We start from the raw sequence: 24143 nt of genomic DNA, 5'->3' as shown, positions 1-24143 counted from the left end.
GCTGTGGCTGTGTAACTAAGTTTTCCTTCAAGGAACATGAGTGGAAGAGATGTATGTCAGCTTGTGCCTTACTTGCTTGAAAGAAAATTGCTTGCCCAGAACTAGTAGCTAACTTTGACAAGTAAGGAGGATGGTGAAGTAGCAAAATGAGTCACTGCATTACCTTTTGGGGAAAGCTGTCTTAGCACTCAGGTCATTGTATTTTTGGGTTTCTCTGTTATGGTTGTTATCCTAACATACCAGGTACTGGTCTCTATTAATGATACATGGAGAATATTAGAAGATTTAAAACTTGCAAGCTTTCTGAATGAAGTAACTCTGAGATAGACTACTTAAGTAATGGCCTCATCAGTACAAGCTTTTTATTGTTGATATGATTGTCGAGGGCACTTAGTGTGTTGGCTCTATGTTACAACGGAATGAACACGCATCTTCCATCTATTGTTTCCCGGTCTCAGGATAAAGGTTTTCTAAAGCTTATAAAAATATACAAGGTCTTGGGCTGGGATTTAGCTTAGTGGTACAGCACCTGCTTCACAAGCACAAGGTCCTAAGTTCGATCCCTGGTACCGAAAAAAATACAAGGTCTTTTAGATGACAGCTGGCTTTGTATTTTTGAATAGGATCATTCTACCCTTCCCCTGAAGCATCTCAAGCAATGAAGAAAGCTGAAGTGATGGTGTTGCATGGAGCGGAAGGGGCTTGCTGCTTAAAGTTATCACCAGGTACAAGGTACCCATTTCCTCACTTGTCAAAATGTTGGGATCCACCCTAGTATCTGATGTTCACTCTGAGTGTGCCAGAGTTCAGTAAGCCCAGGAGCAACTTCCAGGTCTGGCCTTATCACTTAAGGGCGTGTTAAGAGGAGATTCTAAAAGTCGGTAGTAAGACAGCGGTACCAGTCTGCCATGGACTAAGCTGGACTTAGCTGACTGCTCAGAGCCAGCTCTTCTTACAGATTGAATGTACAGAAGAACATGGGAGTATCTTCAACAGAACACCAGTAACACCCACTCACAACTGCGGATAATCAGAATTTTAAAGAACCTTGGTGAGTACCAATTGCACTGGTTCTTAGATCTCCTTTGAAGTATGTTCTGCTTCTGGTCATGATGGAGTAATAGAAACTAGACTGTCCCTCCTGCCTTAAATAATGAGAATCAGAATATAGAAAATGGAGCAAACACACATCCATCAATAGGCAGCACAAGACTGTTCCCAAGAGAAAGGAAGCCAGTGAAAAAGCTCTCCCGTGGCTCCAGCTTGCTGCCTGAAGCAGTTTCCTGCAGGATCCTCCCAGCCTGAAGGGAGGGAGAACCCCAACACAGTCTGTCTCTCACATGGAGGAGCCAGAGGCCAAAGCTCAGGGGGCTAGAATTGAGGGTCAGAGTATCAGAAAATAATGGCTGGAGAATTTCCAAATTTGATGAAAAATATAAACCCACAGATCCTCAAAGCTCAATGAACTCCAAGCAGAATAAACACAAAGAGAAACATACCAAGGCCCACCAGGACCAAATTGCTAATGAGAAAATCCTAAAAGCAGCCAGAAATAAAAGACAAATAACATATAGACAAATAAAAATAGAAATGAAAGCAAATTTCTTGCCACAAAAAATTAAATGTTCCTGAAGACAAGCAAGCAGGTGCACACTGGACCTGATAAGGGATCCACTAGACTTCAGACATGTTACTGCAGATAGCCCTTCCGCACCCCTGTGGTGCCCTGCCCTGTCCATTCGCTGTCATTTTTCTGAACAGTGATTTTCTGTGCTTCTTCCATCCTTGAGTAAATGATTCTGGTTTCATCTGTGCCACTATGGTTTATTTCCCAGAGCTGTTCTAATGCTCACACGTTAGCCTCTCTGATAAGGACCCACCAGCTATTGCAAGCCTACATGTACAAGCAGCATGTTGGGCACTTCCAGTGGACTAATTTCCACAATAACTCTACAAGGTAGGTCCTTAGCTGGTGTATATAAAGTACTTGAATACTTACTGAATGTCATATATTGTTCTAAGATGTACATATCTTACCTTATTTATTTTACATCTTATAATTTTTATGAAGTAGCTTCCTTCCACTAATACTACTCAATGGTGAGGAAACTGAGGCAGAGAAGACACAGCTAATAAGTACTGTTAAGAACCCAAGTAACCTAATCCCAGAGCCTGTGTTGTTAACTCTGATGATGAGGTTTTTATTTTGTTAGCAAGTAAGAGATGTGATTTGCCTAGATCATCACTAATGATAGCTAAACCAGAAATTAAACTATATCTAGCTCTTTGGCCTATTCTCTGGCCTGTTCTCTTTTTCATATTCTTTCTGACTTTTCTTGGCTTTTCGGTGGCATTTAATAATGAATCTTTATCTACTTCAACCCCTAATGAACAATTAAAGACTTTCTCATTCTGGATAATCTGTTCTGGTTCTGGTTTGGTTCCGGTTCTGTTCTCCTCTACTCTATCTATGCAGTGCTGGGGACTGAATCCAGGGCCTTGCATATGCTAGCTAGGCAAGCACTCTACCAATACACCCCTCATTCCAGATGATTATTCTAGCATTCTTCTGGAAAGCGGGTGGCAACCAGTTATTTCCTTTACTATATAAATGCCTTTATGTTCTAAGTTCTAGATGATAGATCTTTCAACTGGAAGTAATCTTTCTTTCCTCTAAATAACAACATAATAAAGAGTACATGCTCAGAGTTTTCTATGTGCAGGCATTGTGTTAAATACTTTTTGTAAGTCATATGATGTAATCCTCATAAAAAACCCATGAGTTAGGTAACTTATTTGTCACTCTCATTTTACAGGTGAGGAAACTTACAGAGGATAATTACATCAGTAAATAGTGGAAGAGTCAGAATTTGACCCCAGGTAGTCTGATGAGATGGTTCATCCTTTGATCATTTACTGTTTAAATTCCTTATGGTTGGAATCATATTTCTTCTACCTGGTTCTCTGTTATTGGCCTCTCTTTCCTCTAATCAAACTATGACTACCTTTCTAAAATGCTGACCTGATAAGTCATTTCCCTGAAAGAATAACCACTGCCTCCCACTGTACATGTGAGAAAAGAAGAGCTGTAATGTTGACCGAGGCCCTTTACAACTGGGCTCAAGATACCTGCCAACCTCATGTCCCAAAACTCCCTTTCACGTGTCCCTCTCCTCAAAAGAACCTGTTTACTAGCAATTAAATGAGTAGGTTATGTAATATTATTCATAAGTCGCTATCACATAATGGATAAGTGCAATGGGCTTTGCATTCAAAGACATGAGTGTGAAGCTTACTTTCACCACTTACCAATTTTAAGATCTTGGGGCAAATCATCTCTACTTCTTTGTATCTTTGTTTCTACTTTTTAAATACTAACTATAGTGTGTTGTGAGCATTGAAAGAGATACTATAAGAAGTAAATACAATGCATATATGTACCTGTGTCTGGCACATGACTAATAAGTGCTCAACGGTGCCTATAATTATTATTATATAATTATAATAACTGTATATTCATTCTATTTGCTCCTATTACCAGGAGTATCTGTCTTCCCCGTAACTGCCTTATAACCCTACTTATCTTTAATTCTCCCAAAGATTCTTCAAGAATCAGCTCTTCCTGGAAGTTTTCTCTGAGTATGGTCCTGCTGCTAGTCTCTCAGAATTGCTTCTATTTCTATGCATTATAGTTCTTACATTATTACAGTTTTTAGTTTGTCTAGCTCAACTGCTGGAAAGTGTCAGATAGTAAATATTTTAGGTTTTGTGGGCCATATAATCTTTGCTATTCTACTCAACCGTACTGTTACAGCATCAAAATAGCCACAGACAGTATACAAGTAACCAGGTATAGGCATTTCCAATGACACTTGCTTTATAAAAATAGGCAGTGGCAAACTAACCCACTGGCTGTAGTCTACCAGTCCCCAGGGCTAGACCAGTGGTGGCAAACCTATGGCATGCAGCACCCTCTCTATTGGCATGTGAGCCAAGTGCATGGGCTGTTTTTTTTCTGAACTAAAACCTCAGTATGTGTACAGGTTTAACTGTAGTGTTGGTACTTTGTGCTAAGTGGGTTTGGGTTGCAGTTTGGGTACTCAGTCTCTAAAACACTGGCCATCACTGGTTAAGACCATTAGCTAGCTGGAGGCGAGTCTTTCTTCTGTGTCTCCTTACTTACAAGTTGGCTCAATAAATAGTTATTGAATTTAATGAGTAGATAGGTTAATGAATGTTAATGAATGGTTTAAATTGTGTTATATCCTCTATAAACCCCTTTTTCAAATTCCTCCCTCATGGTGTCTTTGTATGTCCTTTTTTTTTTTTTTTAACCTACCTATCTTATTGGACTGTAGTTAGTTGTTGATGGAGGCATTTGTCGTCAGACTCTATTTTGTATCTTTTGGGTCCTGCAATGTGCTGGACATGGAGGAAATTCTCATTAAAGTGACTGTTTTTTCTCAGGGATTGAACTCAGGACCTTGCACTTGCGTGGCAGGCACTGTGCCAGTGAGCTAAATCCTCAGCCCTAAAATGAATACTGATAGAATAAATGAATTTAAATTTATTTCCAGTTTTAAGCGTAAGAGAATAAAATAATTGTCTTGGCCCAGGGGGCTCCCCCATGTCTGCAACTCGAACTTACTCTGTAGTTATGTGGGGGCTCTTCACAAACACAATATAGAAATAGTACCAGGGGTGATGGAAGCAAGGGAGCAATCAGAATTCCTGGGCTATCATCTGTATTCATGTTTACCACTCTGCTGACATCAGGGTGCACTGTAAATCTGAAATCCTTCAAAATCTGAAACTTTTTGAGGGTTTGCATGATGCTAAAAAATTTCAGAGCATTTCAGATTTTAGGTTTTCAGATTTGGGATGCTCGACTGGCAAAAATGCAAATATTCAAAAATCTCTGCAATCTAAAACACTCCTGGTCCAAGCACTTTGGACAAGGGGCACCCAACCTGTACCGAGAATCAAGGTGGTAAGTCTGGCTGGTGATTTTCCTTCTGAATTTGAGTAATTCCCAAAATGATGCTTGGTGTTTAGGACTTTTCTTGGTAGGTATGTTAGATTCCATGGTGTGGAGAAAAGGAGAATGCAAGAAAGGTTAATTATTAGTTTATGCTGCGGAGTAGGTACAGAATGCTCATTAACACTTAAGACTACTGATTGAAAATGTAATTTGGGGGCTGGGTATGCAGGTCAGTGGTAGAGCACCTGCCAAGCATACAAGAGGCCCTGGGTTCAATCCCCAGTACTGCAAAACAAACAAACAAACAAAAAGATGAAAATGTAATTCTGTTTTGCTGTATCTAAAATATTAGACTAAGACTCTTTTGTAAATATCCATTTTATATCACAAGCTGTCCAGTGCTTTACTAGTCCTTTACCAATATAGTCTAAAAATACATCTAAGGAAATTAGCAAATTTATATAATGCGAAAGAAACACTCAAAATAAGGAAAAGTGAGAGCCAAACTAAGAACTGTTAATTCTCCTCATGTAACTACTGATATTTGTGTTTTCCAGCTTTAGTCTAATAAAGGCTTTACAATCTTTGGCCTCTACTCATGAAATTTTTTTAAACAGTCCATCTGACTTTTAATAAGGTACCATTTAGATTACATACCTATTTGGAAGATGATGACTGCCAAAGGTGGTGCTTCCCCCAGGACCCACAAATAACCTCAGTCCTTCTTCTGCAATATAGATGTAAAATGTTTGTTGTATGTACAACCATTAGACTGCAGTCACCTAATTCATACTGTAGTAATTCATATTTCACATTTCAGTTTGTTTAACTAAAAGCCAGGCAATTTAAAAGCCGTACTAACAATTATTTCTTATCAGCTTTCCTAAAGTTCTTTTTCTTTAAACTGAGTTTTGAAAACAGCCCTTCCTACAAATTTTCATTTCCATTGTTAAGTACTCTGTTTTCACACTAGCATGTGTAATGGTACTTTTCAAACTGGTAGCACATAAATTTTCATTTCAGGGAGAATGTGAAGGAGAGCCTGAAGGATTTTGTTATTCACTGTTGTTTTAAGACCATGATCTCAACCCTCCATATTATAACAGAGACTTAAAGCATTATGGCAGACAGAGATGCAGATATTAAGGGCATGAATGTGGGAGGCCTTGAACCATAATTTAAAGGTAAAGTTTTCTTTACAATTGATCTTTCTTTTTAGGGAGTGCTAGGGATTGGATCCAGGGCTTTACATGTGCTAAGCACTTGCTCTACCACTGAACTACATTCCCTAAAATTGATCATTTTTAACTAATGTTTGTTCATTTTCCAAATTCAATATTCATTCTCCGAAATAAGCTACCAAGTTATCTTGAGATTTTTACAGGCATGAAATTTAGTTTACAAATATGCAGTAGTAGCATGATGTACTGCCTCCTTTCTGCTAACTATATGGACTAGACAGACCTGGACTTCAGAAATCTCTGCTTGACAGTTCTCTACGCACCTTCCGCACTGGAGTCTAGGGTGAAGTCTTGACTTTGTAATATTTTCTCCACAATATCATCTGCATCCACTCTGGTGTCATCAACTCGCTTCAGCTGAGATTCTACAGAATTCTGTTTCACTGGGCATCTTTGAAAACAATCACAGTTTTTTCCTTCTTCTTATTATGGTATGAAAACAAAAAAAATTAAATTTAAATTTATCCTTTAAACTAAAAGGATACCTGTTGAGTTTTTCAGAGGCTGCATCTTCCTTATCAGCAGTATCAAGATTTGGTTCAGGTATTTTTTGCTCCATTTCATCACAAGGCTCTAGAATACTTTCAATTCCTGTTGATGTACTCCCCACTGAGGTATTTCTCCTGTGGCAGAACTCAGAGAAACTAGATGACCGGGAATGACACGAGCTATAGCCTGTCAGAGAGAAATCACTGTGGATATACTAATATCAGACACACTGCGATCTAAAGTCCTTCTATACCACAGCAGTTTCAAAATCCCTTGGAACAATAAGGAATTCAATTTCACTATTAACCTCTACCTGATACTTTCGACTGCTGGCTTGCATAGCTTGATGTTCTGGAATGTCCATAGGCACCCAATTCATCGGGAACAGAGGTACTCTTTGCTGAAAGATCTGCAATATGTTGTAATATGGTATTACTATTATTACAAATAAGTTAATGATCAATTTGTATTATAATCTGCATTTGTAAACTATGTCAAGTTCATTATCAAGAAAAATAAGTTAGAAAGTGACATAGATCCCTCTAAATCAGTAGAAGGGAAAAATGCATTGAAAGAAATAAAAAATACTTAAATATCTTTTTTTTTGGTGTGTGTATGTGGCATTGGGGACTTTGGACTGAGCTATACCCTCACCCCCTTTTAAACTTTTTATGTTGTGACTTAGTAACTCATTAAGTTACTAAGTTACCCAGGATTGGTTTCAACTCACAATCTTCCTGCCTCAGCCTCCCAGGGTTCTGGGTTTGCAGGTGTGCACCACTGCACCCAGCTAAAAAGAAAATATTTAAATATCTCAGTTCACCAAAGAATTACAAGTATTTTTATAACATTGAGCAGCACTCTATCTTAAAATTAGTACTGTTTTTGTGTTTAGCACTTCTTAAATAAAAACAAGCCAGGTTTTTTCTTACACATTCTCACAAAATTGCAAGATTTCACTAGTTTTTGAATAAATCTTGCTTTCTCCAAAATCAAACACAGCAGTAAACTAAAGAACACTTTATTATTTTAGTGTTACTGTTGCTAGTGCTAGGCTGTAATTTGGGCAATGCCTGTGGCTTAAATCAACACAGCATGGAATGTAGCACTAAGGAGGCATTTCTTTAGAGACTGATTATAGTACTCAGCTTTATCAGTTTGTAAATCTGTAAAATAGCATTGCTGAAGCCACTTCTGGTACTGTAGTTCCCTGATCATATGCATATTCCAGATACCAATGATTTATTTCCAGCTTCTTAGGCAGAATGCAAAACTGTTTTCATTAGGGTGAAACCCGAACTGTTTTTACCTTAGAAACAGGACAGTAATTGGGTAATATAATTATTATAGCAGCAGTTCAGAAAATGATATTGTACACAGTTGGACCAACAAATGCTGCCTAATAATCTCTCTCTCTCTGTCTCTCTCTCTGTCTCTCTCTCTCTCTCTCTCTCTCTCTGATAACAAGCACGAGCCTGCTGGAATCTATGAGATAGCAGTAAAGAAAGATGCAGTTAGTGGGTATTTATTTTTTCAATATTAGAAAGAATTCAGGATATTTAAGTGTTGAGGGGGAAGAAGGTAATAAAAGGTTACAAATACACAAAGGACTTGCACATCTTAAATCAGGATTTCACAGCCATCATTATCTGTAAGAAACTATATCACGGCATATTTGAAAAGGTAGTAAGAATGTTAATCCCAACTCTTCACCTTTCTTTCTATCCTTTCAAATAATACATCCTGCTCACATAACTTGGGAGATAGAAAGAAGCTCTTCTGTCTTTTTCTCCTCCAGTCAACCTGACATTTTGCATACTTTTTTTGTTTGTTTGTTTTGTTTCTTTTTTTTAGTAGAGTCTCACTATGTTCCCCAGGCAGGCCCCAAACTCCTGGTGTCAAGCAATCCTCCTGCCTCAGATGGGGCTTACAGGCATGTACCACCGGGCTGGCTGGCCTTTAACTTCTAGAAGAGACTCTGATTTGCTGAAAGTGTGCCTGGAAAAAATGCATCTCCTTGTTTGTAGTACATGGCTTCAGTCACCAACCCTGATCTACTGAGTCCAAAACCCTGGCTGTTGGCGCTAGCAGTCTGTTTTAACAAGCCCTCTGGGTGACTTGGGTGTACATCAGGGCTTGAGAATCATAGACAGAGGGAAAGTGACTTCTGGCACAGAAGCAGTGTTTGAGAGGTTGCTGGCACAAGTTGTTGGGCATGCAGAATGGGAAAAATCCTGAAGTCTCCTGTTCTGACTGTGGGGAGCAGATGCATTCAATGGAGTGTGTAGGAGTAGGGTTTATTGCAACATTCACGTATCAATCTGTGACAGCACATCACCTTAGACAAAACAAAGTATATTGGCTTAACCATAATTAAAACTGCTGATACTTATTGGCCCATTTCAAGCCACATGCCCATAAAATTTTAAATCTGCAAGTTCTTTGGGGGATCTTTAAGGAGAGCAAGTAGTTCTGTTTCTCAGAAATTGCAAAAAACCAGTAAGCTACAAATTCACACCTGCTATTCCAAGGTGGACTTTGAGGGTCTCTCCACCTTTTCTGTCTTCTTCCAGAGACTCAGATTCACCGGCAATTGGTATAGACATTGATGTAGAAGGAGGCCTGTAAATAAACATTTCTACGAATCAGAGCCAGAATCATGGGTGAGCTGAAAGTTGGAAAAAATGTTAGAGATTGGTTGTATAGTCAGAATATAGCCTTTGTAAGCTGCAGTTTTCAGGCATGCTGGGCAGGCAGTCTACCACTGAGCAACATCCCTGGCCCACTGTCAGCCTTCTGAAGGTGAAAGTAATAAGCATCAACAAACAACGTAGTCTGATATTCTCAGACAGAGTTGTGCCTCCTTCAGCTTTTCTTTCTCTCAAGCCAAAGTCCTTTCCCCATTCTCTTTTCCTTCTCAGTTAAAATTTTTGCCTCTAGGTGTGTGTTGTTGCCTCAGTTTTAATTTTTATGATCACTAAAGCAAGTTCCCACATAGGCAACTCAGATGGGATGTGTGGAATGAACCTAGGACAAGACCCACCGGACCCGAGACCTCCAGACATGAACCCTGTCAGTACTGAGCAGCTGCCCGGTCTTCCCTCCTCCGAGCAGTGGTGACTGGGGTGATTTCTAGAGAGCAGACACTGGCCAACCATGTCTCCAAAAGCACAGTATGGAAATTTCTAGCCCATGCTCTGGACTTGCCCACAGACTATGCAAGTGGCAGATTCAGTGGACAGTCTGGATTCTCCAGGCTCATCATCCCAGGTACAGAAGAGCTTACCTTAGTAGGTGGGATTTAATTCAGTCACTGGCTGACCCACCCAAATTCTCATCCATAACCACAGAGGGGTAGAGCTCAGACTCCACATTATATTCTCCCCCACTAAGCGTTGTTTCATAGGACTTGCTAAATTAGTGTTTCTGTTAGTTCATTAACTATGTGCAATTTCCTTGTATCTTTTCTCTCTTTCCATGTATATTCCCTCCCCATCTCTTCTTTCCTTCCCCTCTCACATCCTCTCAAATCTTCCCTCTTCCCCCTGTTTTTCTTGTATATAAATACTATCATTAAAACCTATTTTCTTGCCAGGTGTGATGGCATACACCTGTAATCCCAGCACTCGGGAGGCTGAGGCAGGAGGATTGCCATGAGTTCAAGGCCAGCCTGGGCTACATAGTGAGTTCAGGACAAGTCTGAACTACAAGTGAGACCTTGTCTCAAAATCCTCCCCCAAAAAGCAAAAAAAAAACACCCCACAAAAAACCCATTTTATGGTTTGTATGTGTGGGGCATGTTTGTATATGCAATGGTGTGTAAGTGTTAACTGTTGCTTTCGATTCTATAGTGTCTTATCTTGGTTTGTCAGGTTCTCCCTCACCAAAGGTTGTTTCTTGGGTCATCTGTGTTTCTGCTAGTTTATTTATTGGATCCAATCTCCACATATCATTATCTCACTTTCCATTTATATACTTTCTGCTTTGCTTCGCTTGCCTGCTTTCTTTTTTCTTTTTCCTTCCTTCCTTCTTTCCTTCCTTCCTTTCTTCTTTCGCCTCATACAATCTCTGAAACCTCTCTCCCTTATCATTTCCATGGAAAAAACCAATATTTCAGAACTTACCTTTTCTTTCATTTTCTTAATATTTTTTGTTTTTTCTTCTGTTTCTTAGCCTATCCTTTATTATTACTATTCCTTTGTCTTCCTGGGTTTTTGAAAGGGTTGAGAATTTTAAAAACAAATTTTAAATTATATGTTGGTATACGGTTGGCTCTTTGGATATTGACAGTACTGGTAGTTGTTCTTACCTCGCAACACTGTGCTAGGGATTTAATCTAGTACTTTGAATAGGTTGAGTGGGTGCCTTCAAGCTGAATCACACTCAAAGCATCACAAGGAGAAGTCCACTTGCTAAATATATCTCCACAATTCCTCAGAATTTTTTTTATCCTAACTGATCTACAAACTTAAACACAAGAATCATGAAAAAAACAAGGCAACAACATGCCTCCAAAAATTTATAACTCCCTAAATTCTGTTCTTACAGATACTGACATGGATGAAATATCAAAGAATCAAAAAACCCAATAGTTAAAATGATTAAAGAGATCAAAAAAGACAACTGTAAGCAGATGAATGAATCAATTACTAAGATGATCAATGAGCTCAAAGAAGAATCAAAGAATCAGTTGAATGAATTAAGGAAGACAATGCTGGATATGAAAGACCACTTCAGGAAAGAGAGAAGCTATAAAAAGGAATCAAACAAAAATTCTGGAAATAAAAAAGACAACTGGAAATTTCAGCAGTAGGCGAGATCAGTCAGAAGAAAGGATATCAGGACTTGAAGACAAGGTGGATGTAGTCAGTCATAATGAAAAAACAAGAGACAATCAAAAGATTATCCAAGACTCCTATATGATTCTGCAGAACAAATTTTAGGATCACTGAATTTGATGAAGGGGATGATACTGAGGCTAACACACAGAAAATTTATTCAGTGAAATTATTGCAGAAAATTCTGCAAAGGCAAGTAAGGAGATAGATACTCGGGAAAAGTGGGCATTTAGAACCCCAAATACAACCAGAAAAGAACCTTTCCACAACGCATCACAGTCAAAATGCCAGAAACTCAGAATAAAGAGAGAACTCTAAAAGCTGTTAGAAGTGCCATGTAATCTATAAGGGTGAACTTATCAGAAAAACAGCAGATTTCTCAACACAAACCTTAAAGGCCAGGAGGGCATGGAGTAAAACATTTCAAGTCCTGAAAGAAAATAATTGCCAGACCAGATTACTATATTCTGTAGTTATTCTTCATATCCATCGAGAGAGAGAGAGAGAGAGAGAGAGAGAGAGAGAGAGAGAGAGAGAGAGAGAGAGAGAGAGAGGATGTCCTATAAGGATGAACTAAAGAAACTCATGACCACCATGCCAGTACTGCAGAACATACTTAAGGGAATTCTAAACAGAGACAAGGAAGACAACAATATCCACAAAGCCAAAGGAAAGAATAAATCTCCTTGGGAGAGTAAACAAATGGAAAACAAAGCAATCAAGCACTGGAAAAACAATATAATGACAGGAATCAGCACATACCTTTCAATATAACACTTAATGCAAATAGCCTTAATGCTCTAGTCAAGACACAGAATGGCAGACTGGGTCAAAAACCAAGACCAAACTCTACATTGTCTGCGAGAGAAACATCTCCACCAAGACACACACAGACTGAAAGTAAAAGCATGTTAAAAGATACTCCAAGCAACTGGAGCCTGAAAGCAAGTAGGAGGGTTTTTTTTGGTACTGAGGATCGAACTCAGGACCTCACGCTTGCCAGGCACTCATTGTGCTGCTCAGCTACATTCCTAGCCCCAGAAGTAGCTATTGTAATTTTTGACAAAGCTGACTTCAAACCAAAACTGGTCAGAAGAGACAAAGAAGTTCACTACATACTGGTGAAGGAAACAATTCACCAAGAAGAAATTACATTTGTAAATGTATATGCACCAAACATTTGCATGCCAAATTTTATAAAACAAACTACTTGATATAAAAGGACAGACTGACCCCAATGCTACCACAGTGGGGGACTTTAATACCCTATTCTCACAGACAGGTCACCCAGACAAAAAAATCAACAAAGAAATACCAGAGCTAGAGTTTACACCATACAGCAAATGGCTTTAACATGTATCTATAGAATGTTTCATCCAGCAACAGCAGAATAGATTCTTTTTAGTAGCCACAGATTTCTTCAAGACACACCATATTTAGGCCACAAAGTATGTTTCAATAAATACAAAACAACTAAAATAATCTCATGCATCCTATCAGATTACAATGGAATGAAACTAGAAATCAATGGCAAAAAAAATCACAAAAACTATACAAATGCACAGAGATTGAATAATAAACTGTTGAATGACTAATGGGTCACAGAAGAAATCAGTGAAGAAATTTAAACATTCCTAGAATCAAATAACAATGGAAATACAACATATCAGGTTCTGGAGGATACAGTGAAAGCAGTGCTAAGAGGAAAGTTTATAGCTATGAGTGCCGACATTAGAAAACAGAGCAATCCTAAATAAATAACCTAATGATACATCTCAAAGTCTGAGAAAAATAAGAACAACCAAAACCCCAAACTAGTAGAAGGAAAGAAATTATAAAGATCAGGGTGGAAATTAGTAAAAGTGACTATAAAAAATAAAAAGGTTCAATTAATCAAAGAGTTAGTTATTTGAAAAGATTAGAAAAGATTGATAAACCCTTAGCCAAACTTACCTAGGAGAAAAAGAAGACTCACATGAATAAAATTAGAAATTAAAAAGCAGAAATTACAACAGACACACCAGAGATCTAGAGAATTATTAGAAACATATTCCAATAAATTGGAGAATCTAGAAGAAATGGATAAATTCCTAGACACATATGACTTAAGAAAATCAAACCACTAAGATATAAAAAATCCCGAACAGACCAGTAACAAGCAATGACATTGATGCAGTCATAAAAACTTTACCAAGCAAGACAAACCCAGGACCTAATGGATTTACCCCTAAATTTTGCTAGGGACCAAGGTTGGTAGGTGATAGTCATGTTGACAGGAACTTAACCCGACTGTAATGTGCTATGTATAATCCATAATTGTATGTATTATATAATATTAGGTTAATTTGGCTTTAACTTCTTCATATAGTGGTTAGAGTAGAACACTAATACTCCTTAAACTATTCCATATAATTGAAAGGGAAGGAATGGTTCTCAACTCATTCCATGAAGCCAGCATTACCCTGATACCAAAACAGAAGGACTCACCAAAAAAAGAAAATTATAGACCAATATCCTTGATGAAAAGAAATGCAAAAATCTTCAATAAGATACTTTCAAACAGAATTCAACAACTCATTAAAAAGATCATAAACTGTGACTAAATTGGCTTTATTCCAGAGATGCAAAGATCATTCAACATATGTAAATCAAATATAATAAAACACATACACAGAATCAAGGATAAAAATCACATATCACTCATAATAGCTAATTCTTGGAAATGGCCTATATGTCCATCAACAGATGAATGGATAAAGAAAATGTGACATTTATATACAATGGAGTACTACCATGCATAAAGAATGAAAGCATGTCATTTGCAGGAAAACTGATGGAATATGAGAACATAATGTTAAGAGAAATAAGTCAGACATAGAAAGTTAAATATCATATGGTTTTCTCTCACATGAGAAGCCTGAAATATACATAAATAAACAAAATAAAATAGAGATGGTATAAAATAAGAAGGCAGACTTTTGGAGATAGGGAAGGGTATTGGGGGAGGGGGAGTTAAGGGAGAGAGGATAAGAGGATGAAAAATAATCAAGATATGTTACTTGCATGTGCCAATTCACCAAAATGAACATCACTATTCTGTATCACAAAAATACACTAATAAAAGGAAAAAAAGCCACAAGTAAAGGAAAAGCATCTTTTAAAAGCATGAATAAAATTCATAGAGAAAAACGATTTTTTTATATAACATGATGGTGAGAAGAGAAAGGGCACTGCCCAGCCATGGAATCCTTGAAAGGAGGGAACTCCCTGAGTGTACCCAGCACTGACAGTGAAGGGGGCTTCAATTGTCAGCTGAATGTGGACCACTGGGAGGAATCTCTGACTGGGGAAGGAGCTCCCAAGCCTCTTTGTACCTGAGGTGAGAAGAACACCTTGTGCCACCTGTCCACTAAATTCTTATATAATATCCATGGTTTAATGTACACTGTTCTGAGTAAACAATTCACCTGCTTCAGGGAGAGTCTATAGAGAGACCCGGGAGTTTAGATTGCTTTTTGGGCCGGGTTCTCTGGGAGTAGGCGATGAGTCTATTTTCATGGCTAATTCAAAGCTCCCGTTCCATATGGAAGCTGTGGAATAAAGAGGGGAAGGTTTGAGTTCTAACAATTATTTTTTAAATACAGGACTATTTTATTATAAAACAGCCATAGCTTTTTTTTTGTTTGGTTTTTTTTGGTACTGGGGATCGAACTCAGGAACTTGTGCTTATGAGGCAGGCGGCGAAACCACTGACCTAAATCCCCGGCCCCATCTACAGCTTTTTAAGTTTGATATTCTAGAGAAAATTGCAACTTCCTAGAAACTACCACTTGGTGACCCTGAGATAATAAAATTAGAAGGTGACTGAAGGGACGATGCAGCTGACTTATCTCATGGCAATTAAGTTTTTACTATATTGTCTCAATGGCTTCCTCAGGCTATTCAGGTTCTTGGGTACATATTTAAGATTGTCATCATAGAGGGAGGCTGAATTTGATCTGTGTATGGTGCAATCATGTACTGAAATATCACACTGAAACCCACTAATATAATTATACAATATATATATAATTAATACATGTTAACAAATATTTAAAAAATAAATATTGCCATCAAATCTATTTAACTTATAGACTATTTCCACCATAGAATCTCCTAAATTTCAGATTTACATATCTTTTCAGGAGATTTTCCAGTATTTTTCTTGGGAGTACATAAAACTCTATATATCCCCAAAACCAAAATCTTTTTTCCCAAAACCTGTTTTTTTCTTATATTCTCTACCTCTGTGAATGCCATCACAATCCACAAAGTCACCAGAACTAGAGTCCCAGATATAGCTTCCATCTCCTTCCTACTCAAATGTCCCTATATCTAATCATTTCCAAATCCCACATTCTCTTTTTTATGTTTTCTGCTTGTCATCTCTTTTCCACCCACCCACTAACTAAGTTCTGGGCTTTCTCCTGGGTGACTTTGAGAGTCTCCTTGCTGGCCTGCCAACCTCTACTTCATGCTACTGTTATTGGGTTTTCTGAAATGTGCCTCATACATGTGACTTTTTGTTTTAAAACTCTTCTGTAGCTCCTTTGGGATAAAGTTCAAGTTTGTGAGGATGGCATAAAAGGCCCTTTGAAGTCTGATCTCTTCAGCTAACAACAGTTATATTTTATTAAATAATGTAAAAGAGCTGGGTGAATGAAAGGCCTTTGCATTAAACCTATCATGGGGAAAACTACTATGTAAAAGATGCACACAAAGAACAGAGTTGTAGTCATTAATCACTGATGGCTGACTCATGCCTGTATGCCTCAATTTGTACCTTTTTAGTGCCAGGTCCTTTGACGTTCCTTTCATAGGTGGCCTAATTATAGGTCTCCATCTCTCTACCTTTCTGATCATGTTTTCCAATCCTTCAGAACTCCCAGCCTTTGGCCTCTTCTCTCTCCATCTGTCTCCCTCTGGTTCTACTCTTCCCATCAACTCTCTGCCCTCTGCTGGCTTCACAGCCACAACACTTCAGGTTTGGTACTCCTTGTTCTACTGCCTCAAAAAACATCATGGACTCCAACTCTTGACAGTGTCAGCCATTCATACTAACTGCTCTAAGACTGGGGCAACTATGTATTATGGAGAGAATTCACTGACCATGAGGACTGGTAGTACAGCAAATTCAGAATTAAACTCTTAGCTGGGCCTTAGCAGTTCTCTTGTCTCTCTATACAACCCAGTTGAATAAAAATCACTGAGTGCACATCATGTGCCAGTTTCTGTTCTATTTTTTGTTCTGAAAAATGTTTTTATACACCTTATGAGAAATCCCTTAATATAGCTCAATTATAGAAAAGAGATAGGATTATTTTAATTTTAGAGAAATGTTAAGATTATGTTCAAAGAAGGGCTGGAAAAGGAGCTCAGCAGCATAGCACTAAACTACCATGAATGAGGACCGAGTTCAATCCTCAGCACTGTAAAAGATTATGTTTTCTTTTGGTACCAGGGATCAAACTCAGGACCTTGCGCTTGCAAGGCAGGCGCCCGAACCACTGAGCTAAATCCCCGGCCCAAAAAATTATGTTTAAGAAGGCTGGAAATGTAGCTCAGGGTAGAGAAAAATGACCACCTAAAATGATAACACTTTCTACTAGACAGTTCATAAATATCCTATGAGCTATAACAGTGTCATGAGCTTTTGCAAACCGTTTTCTCTTCCTAGAATGTCTCTACCCACTCCTGTGCTTAGTAAATTCCTATTTATCCAGCCAGAGCAGGAGCTGGTCTTATTTAGCTGGGCTGGATAAATATTAGCACATAGCAGCAAATCAATATGTAAGCACTTGAATATATGTGTGAATCTTGGGACTCTAGACAAATTAGTTGCTTACTCTGAGCTTCCATATCCTTTCTCAAAGGTATGGGTGATACGTCATAGAGATGTTTCAAGAATTAAATTGAGAGACAGTAACATTTATGAAATCATTTTGGTAAGTGCTAATTTGTTTCCTTTAGAACATGAATGTTCCAGAACTTTGCTATTTAAGAGAATTACATCATCCCTGGATTTTCTTTTCACCAGATTATACAACTATAGTATACAGTTTCTCTTTCAAAATATTCTTTTTCTTCATCAGCACTTATCAGATCAGTTTCATCCTTTTACAAGAGCTGGTGGGTAGTTGATAAATTGTAAACTACAAAACTCATTTTAGTGTTTGGGGGAGGTGGCTAAGCTGGCTTACTAGCTGTCTTTTTTATAAATACTGGCCTTATAGTATAAAACTGGGGTTTCAAAAAAATTATATAATCTATATAATAGATTTTCCGCTCATAAAATGTTAAAACTAGAATTTAAATTGGAGAATGCTAAAGATATGCTGTATTTGTGTGTGTGTGTGTGTGTGTGTGTGTGGTTCTATGGATTAAACCTAGAGCCTTATGCATGCTAGGCAGGCTACCACTGACCTACACTCCAGCTGTACTGTACTCTTTATTAGTTTCTCTGATTTTGCATCACGAAAAATTTGAAAATTGGCAAAAGCAGTTAAGAATCATAGAATGAACTCCTCCAGCAGTTATTTAGATCTTTGTGCTACACAGAGATACTGGGTCAAGTCACTCAATTCCTTTGTGTCTTAGATTTCTCATCTGTGGAACAAGAAGTTGGATTACACCAATACTTAAAAAATATAAATATATGTATATTTAATGTATATGTATATAAATGTGTATATTTAAAATAGGCTTTTAGCCAAAGCCTAAAAGTATATTTTAAATATATAAGTAATTTAGAGTGTGAAGAGGTCACTTGGTAACAGGGAACAGTAACTTTTATGAGGGTCAGGTAAGTCTCCCAGGAAGGATCTACTTGCCTGAAAAAACTATAAAATATTAACAAACATTTAAACAAATCTGTTATACTTTCAGATAAGTGTATTTACTGAGCATCAACTTACGTTTTAAAACATGGGTCACCAGACATCAGTTGCATACTGATCAAAACCTAGACATAAGAAAAAGAAATATTATTATTAAAGATTTTTTGAGACTGGAAGCCTTGTTCTGTGAAGCTATGCTTCCCAAACAGTATGTAGTCCAGTATTTTCTATTTTGAAAACATTAAATAAAATGATTGTTGAACTGAGTTATATCCATATCAAATGATTTCTTTATAAAGAATTAGATTAAAATCATTTTTAACATTCAAAATCTTGTAATTTCAAAAATCAAGAGTGGAAGAGATGAGAACAAAAACCCAGTGCTTCCCCAGTAATGATCCCTCTTGGATGTGCACAGCCGCACTGATCTGGTTTTTGTGTCTTTACTCCCAGATTCCTGTGGTGTTGAAGTATCTGGTAACGTTTCCCTCAATCTGCTACATGTTAATATTTCACTGGAAAAGCTGGTGGCTTCTACGAGTACAAAGTTTCTGGCCTTTGTTCCAGCTTTAGATCTTTTAAGCTTCTTCTAATTCCTTTTGAAATGCTGGTCTCTGGTAGCTGACTACCTTTAAGAATTAGCCTCTGCTAATTATCTCTCACTCTAATGAATCATTTCACATTCTTATGGTAATAACAACAATAACAACAACAACATTAACAAAGCTCATGACTGGATAATTTATAATGTGCTAGGAATGAACAAAATGTTCTACATGCATCACTTCATTTAATCTTCAATACTCCTAAGAATAGGAGAGTGATACTCTCATTTTAAACCCAGAGAGATTAAATGATATTTTCAAGATGAGGGAGCTAGCAAAGGGCAATGATGAGATCTGAGAAAAGGACTTCACGTACCAAACCTTGTGGTCTCGACGAATAACAGATATGTATATATTACTGTTTTCCAGCTAAAAGCTGCCACATATCTTCTGTAACTTTATTTCATTCGGATTTCCTCATCCCAGTGCTTCCACAACTATCCTTTCTCTTTAAATGCCAAACATCGGCTAGACTGGTTTTCTCATGACCTCTTCTTTCCTAGAACCCTACAATCTGGTTTCCAATTCCATCAAGATTGCACACTTGAATATTCTGAATGTCTCAGGAAGGAGATGGAGATCACACGCACACACAAACACACACACACATGCACACCTACCTTTTAAGGAACTGTGTAATGTAGTAGAATACAGAAGTAAGACCACGGTTGGAAGAGATGAGAAACTGGTTTTGTAAAAATAGGCAGGGTGGTGGTGGACTTGGCTAGCATGCATAAGACCCTCAGTTCAATCCTCAGTACTACAAAAAGTGAGCGGGGTGAGGGTGGGGGAGGAATACTAGAGCTGTTTGTATGTTTATAAGGAAGGTTCATTAGAGAGAGAGAGAGATGATTAGGAGAGGGGACAATCTAAGGAGAAACACCCTTGATTAGGCAAATTTTGGATTCTGAAGCACAAAAGAAAGGCCATTTGGCTTCTGACAGGAAGAGGGACATTTCATCCACTGCAACAGGAGGCAAAAGGATAGTAAGGCTGGAGAGATAGGAAGAATTGTAAATTTTGTGATGGGAAGATAGGGGATTTGAGTTTAAAGATTTGATGTTCTCAATAAAGGCTAAGGTAAGACCGCTGACTTAGGGCAAGAGTGGTGTGTGGAAATAGGAGAAAGAAGGTATGAAATAAAATATCTCAAGTTGGGAAGGAAGTAGAGCACAACTGCTAGATGGTGGTAAGCCTTATTTCAATCCTGCCAGCTAGTCTGGTTGTATGATCTTCTCCAGAGATGTTCAGACAGTAGGATGCAGACTCAGGGAGGACAGAGAGTTGAAGTCAAATAGGGTTGGAGATTATTCAGGAGAGAGAAATGGGCAAAAGAGCCAAGAGTCTTGTTAAGTGTATGGTTCTCATGGATCATGGAACCTAAGCTAGATAAAGAAGGAAGAAGCAACAAGTGGGGGCTGAAAAATAATGAAAAGTGGCAAAGTGAGAAAGTGGTAAGGTTGAAGATAACCAAGAGGGTAGACTAAAAGGGACAAGAGCATAACAGACAGTGCTAAGAGGGGAAAACTTTATCTGAAATTTAGCATGTGGCATAGTTTTTCATGATAAGAAAGCCTAGAATGTGGTCAGGGGAGAAGAAATTGAAAAAGAAAATATTGCTCAAAATGGGCAGTTTAAGGAAATGAAAAATGTTAGGCACATTTAAGATCAGCTGGTCAGGAGAGAATATATAGAGAAGATAGTCCTCAAGAATAGCTCATTTGCATTGATGGTAAAGTCATCCAAAAGGGAGGAAAGGCAAAAGGATGAAAAGAAAAACTGTGAGCCAAGAGAAGCTAAGTCATCAATGAACAGGGGACAGAGGGTAACTAGGTGATCAGAGCATGACAGAGATCAGCAAAAGAGCCAATGTTACAGCTAATGGGCATGACTTTCAAAAGAGTATGTTTTTGTAAGGCAAAATGGGAGAAATGGTAATGAAGAATCAATGGGGATCCAAAGGAAACTGCTCTATGAGGCCTTGAGGAATGTGATGAAATTTAAAAAGGTATTTGAATCTGCAAAGAAACGATGTAATTCAGAGATTACTATTTCCCTTCTTACGTAAGAAATACAGGAAGAAACTAAATTTATGACTTGTCTGTGATGAGGCTAAGAATGAAGAAGATAGTCTATTACTATTGAGTATAGTGCTTAGATGGCAAGGAGACATGAAAGACCAGTGACCAGATAGCTACGGATATGCATTCTAGTCTCAACTCTGCCACCTACTACTTTCATGAGACACTTAATTCTGAATCTGTTTATTCATCTGTAAAGTGAGGATGATAATCTTTCCCATCTATCTAATCATGTTTATCTCCCAGAGCTATATGCAAGTATTTTGAGATATTTTCTGAGTTAAATAACCCTAACATAAAATTAACATGAAATTAAAGCATATTTTTCTAATTTCCTCCTTGTCTTCTTTTACCATTTTTCTCTCCACATCAACTACCCATTCTATCTTTAGATCCTAAATTTATGCAGGAAATGGTCTGGCGATAACCATTTTAGGCATTTCCATATTTTCAGAGCTAAATATTTACTGAAAACAAATTTGACAACTGTAAGTATAAAGTTAATTTTCTGCTCCACTAATTTCTGAATAAAACCATCTAGATTCTATTCAGAATTATTTTCATTTCTTATTAAGTAACTTACCATCATGAAGCCACTAAAATACAGCAAAAGGTGTATCCAGGGAGGCACAAGATATTTGCCAATTATGTTTTCAACTGATCCCATTTAATGTTTTCATCAACACTGTGAAGTATATATTCTCTCTGTGATTACCAGAACACATGGTTCCTGATGGTATTTGGAAAAAATAGGGCAGATGCCCAGAGTGAGTTTTGCCTGTCACTTCACCAGTTACAAGAAAACTTAGTGACTTCTATGAATACATCACAGCTACTATGGAAATCATCTTTTGGAAGGTACAGTTTAAGGTCTTTATTCATTTCCTTGCCCCCAATAAGCAATGATGTTGTAGGAGTTGTGCATTCTCTGAATGTTTGCAGAACTGACAAAAAACACCTTAGGATCATGAAGGCCAAAACTTGCTACCTTTCCACTACTTCTTTGACTTGGATAGGTTTTTTTTTTCCCTGGGTGGTATTTCAGTGGTGTGGTTAGCTTATGATCTCACTGGTGATTCACATATTGTCCTGGACATGATTATTGAAATGCAGGGAATCCCATTTGTTCGCATGTAAATCCTGAAGTGTGCTTACTTTAAGAATGGAATTATCCTGTCTTGTATTTTTGGTATCATAGCCTTCCAGTAAACAGCGACGAGTGGTATTTCCTGATCCAGCAAACTCTGCCAGGTTTAGATCTGCAAAGCCCAGCTATGAAAAGAAGGAAAATTATATTAATAGAATATCTAGAGGCTTCTATCATATTCTCCCTAAACTAAACATTTAATTCATTCCATAGACAAGTTTTCTCAAATTTCATTCTTTGTAGTTTTTGTCATCTTAAGAATAACTACTGTTTTATTTGCTTTATAAGTGTGCTTACATTAGTTTGCTTTGTTTTTTGGTACCAGGGATCGAACTCAGGTCCTTGCACTAGTGCAGCAGGTGGTGAAACTACTGAGCTAAATCCCCGGCCCTGGTTTGCTTTTTATTTATTTATTTTTATTTTTTATTTTTGGTACCAGGGATTGAATTCGGGTCCTTCCGCTTGCAAGGCAGGCGGCAGAACCACTGAGCTAAATCCCCAGCCCATGGTTTGCTTTTTAAATGAAAACTTATTACCTATTTTATTCTTACCTCAAGCATAGGATCTTTGATATCACAGATCTGATGTGTGACATATATTTTTCCATGTATATTAAAAGTAAAACATCACTATTACAGTAAAACTAATGTGTATTACACAACTAAAATCATTGCATGTAGCAGTGGCACTTACACCACACTGGGAAACACCAGCAAACCAATCATGATCATCTGCATATCCAAAGAGAAAAATGATCAGACTCTATTTTGGTTCTCACTCTATGCTGTTAACCCTTAGTAACTGCAGACAGTTGCTCCAAGTTATTCACTTCTCTTAAGTGATTCACACACTTTCTTTAGTACAAACCCCTTTTCTTCTCTCAGCTTCCAAAACACTCTCCTTGCTGATCATCCTTGAGCTGAATCTCTCTTTATGGAAGGAACTTTCTTTCTCCCTTTCTTACAGGTATGTTCCACAGCTAACCTCTCTGGTGCTATCCAGAAGTTCAGTTTAAACCTGTCCTTCATTACTACTCAGGTTTGGTCCAATTTTCTGCACTTACTAAAAGTTGTTCTATGGTTTTTCCTCTGATGCTGCTCAACCCTACTTCTTACTTCAAGTGGTGCATGAAGTAAACCTTATTATATCATTATATTTTTAAAATAAATTAAATTTATTCTTCAGGACTAAGTTAAGTATGTGTGGAGTCTCTTATTAATAAAAAAATGAATTTACAATTAATTAAGCACATCTGTGTGAACTAAAAAAAGCACTATTCAAACACTGCTGAGATTGTTTGTTTTAAGGTTTTAAAACAGAGTGGCACAGAGTGGCATTCAGGATGAAGATTCTAATTGTAGAATGCAGCATTATTTTAGTAGCTTTTAACTAGTACACAAAGAAAAGGATAACCTAGAGAACAGATGAAGCCTCAAACACAGTAAGTCAGGCATCCATCAGGTAACATCTAATTTTCACATTGTTACTGTGGCCTTACTGCCTTTTAAGGGCCCAACATATCAGCAGAAAAAGCCTGGATATGTCCAGGGCAAAACAACTTTCATTTGAGCATGTGAAGACTCCTGTAGCTTACTGGATCATACATGATTAACACACTCTATCTCATCTATTCCGCCTTTGTCTTTGAACCTTCAATACCTCTTTCTTGTCCTCTCTCTCTGCTGATGACCTTGCTTCCTATTTCTGACAGAAAGTAAGAGCAATGAAAAGAGCACTTAACTTCCAAGCTCTTTCTGCCACTTCCACTCACCTACCTGTACCTGCACCAAACGTTTGCCTTTCCACTCAGAGCACTACGGACAAACTGGCTGTGCTCCTGAGGCCAACCACTCTCCTCTTGCCTACTCAAGTTCTTTACCTCAGCA

At 37.8% G+C, this 24143-nt stretch overlaps 1 protein-coding gene across 4 annotated transcripts in view; it reads right to left on the bottom strand.

Annotated features, from left to right (window-relative positions):
- Window positions 1–24143, bottom strand: part of Eeig2 (EEIG family member 2) — a 99184-nt gene that overhangs the window by 32879 nt on the left and 42162 nt on the right. For 3 of the 4 annotated variants that reach the window (XR_015452022.1, XM_021265585.2, XM_021265587.2), the window contains exons 4-11: window positions 22266–22382; window positions 18503–18549; window positions 9230–9333; window positions 7442–7501; window positions 7025–7120; window positions 6708–6897; window positions 6486–6613; window positions 5639–5708 (exon numbers count right to left, since the gene is read on the bottom strand). Coding sequence is in view for 3 of the 4 variants with exons in the window: in XM_021265585.2 (XP_021121244.1) it covers window positions 5639–5708; window positions 6486–6613; window positions 6708–6897; window positions 7025–7120; window positions 7442–7501; window positions 9230–9333; window positions 18503–18549; window positions 22266–22382 (812 nt within the window). In the remaining variant the exon portion in view is untranslated. The remainder of the gene's footprint in view (window positions 1–5638; window positions 5709–6485; window positions 6614–6707; window positions 6898–7024; window positions 7121–7441; window positions 7502–9229; window positions 9334–18502; window positions 18550–22265; window positions 22383–24143) is intronic. The other variant, XM_013075586.3, reaches the window with a different exon arrangement.

This window comes from Heterocephalus glaber, unplaced genomic scaffold (assembly GCF_053883595.1).
Source record: "Heterocephalus glaber isolate CG9 unplaced genomic scaffold, H.glaber_assembly_v1.0 deba00001442, whole genome shotgun sequence".
Lineage (NCBI taxonomy): Eukaryota > Metazoa > Chordata > Mammalia > Rodentia > Bathyergidae > Heterocephalus > Heterocephalus glaber.
This window is presented reverse-complemented; position numbering and strand designations above follow the sequence as displayed.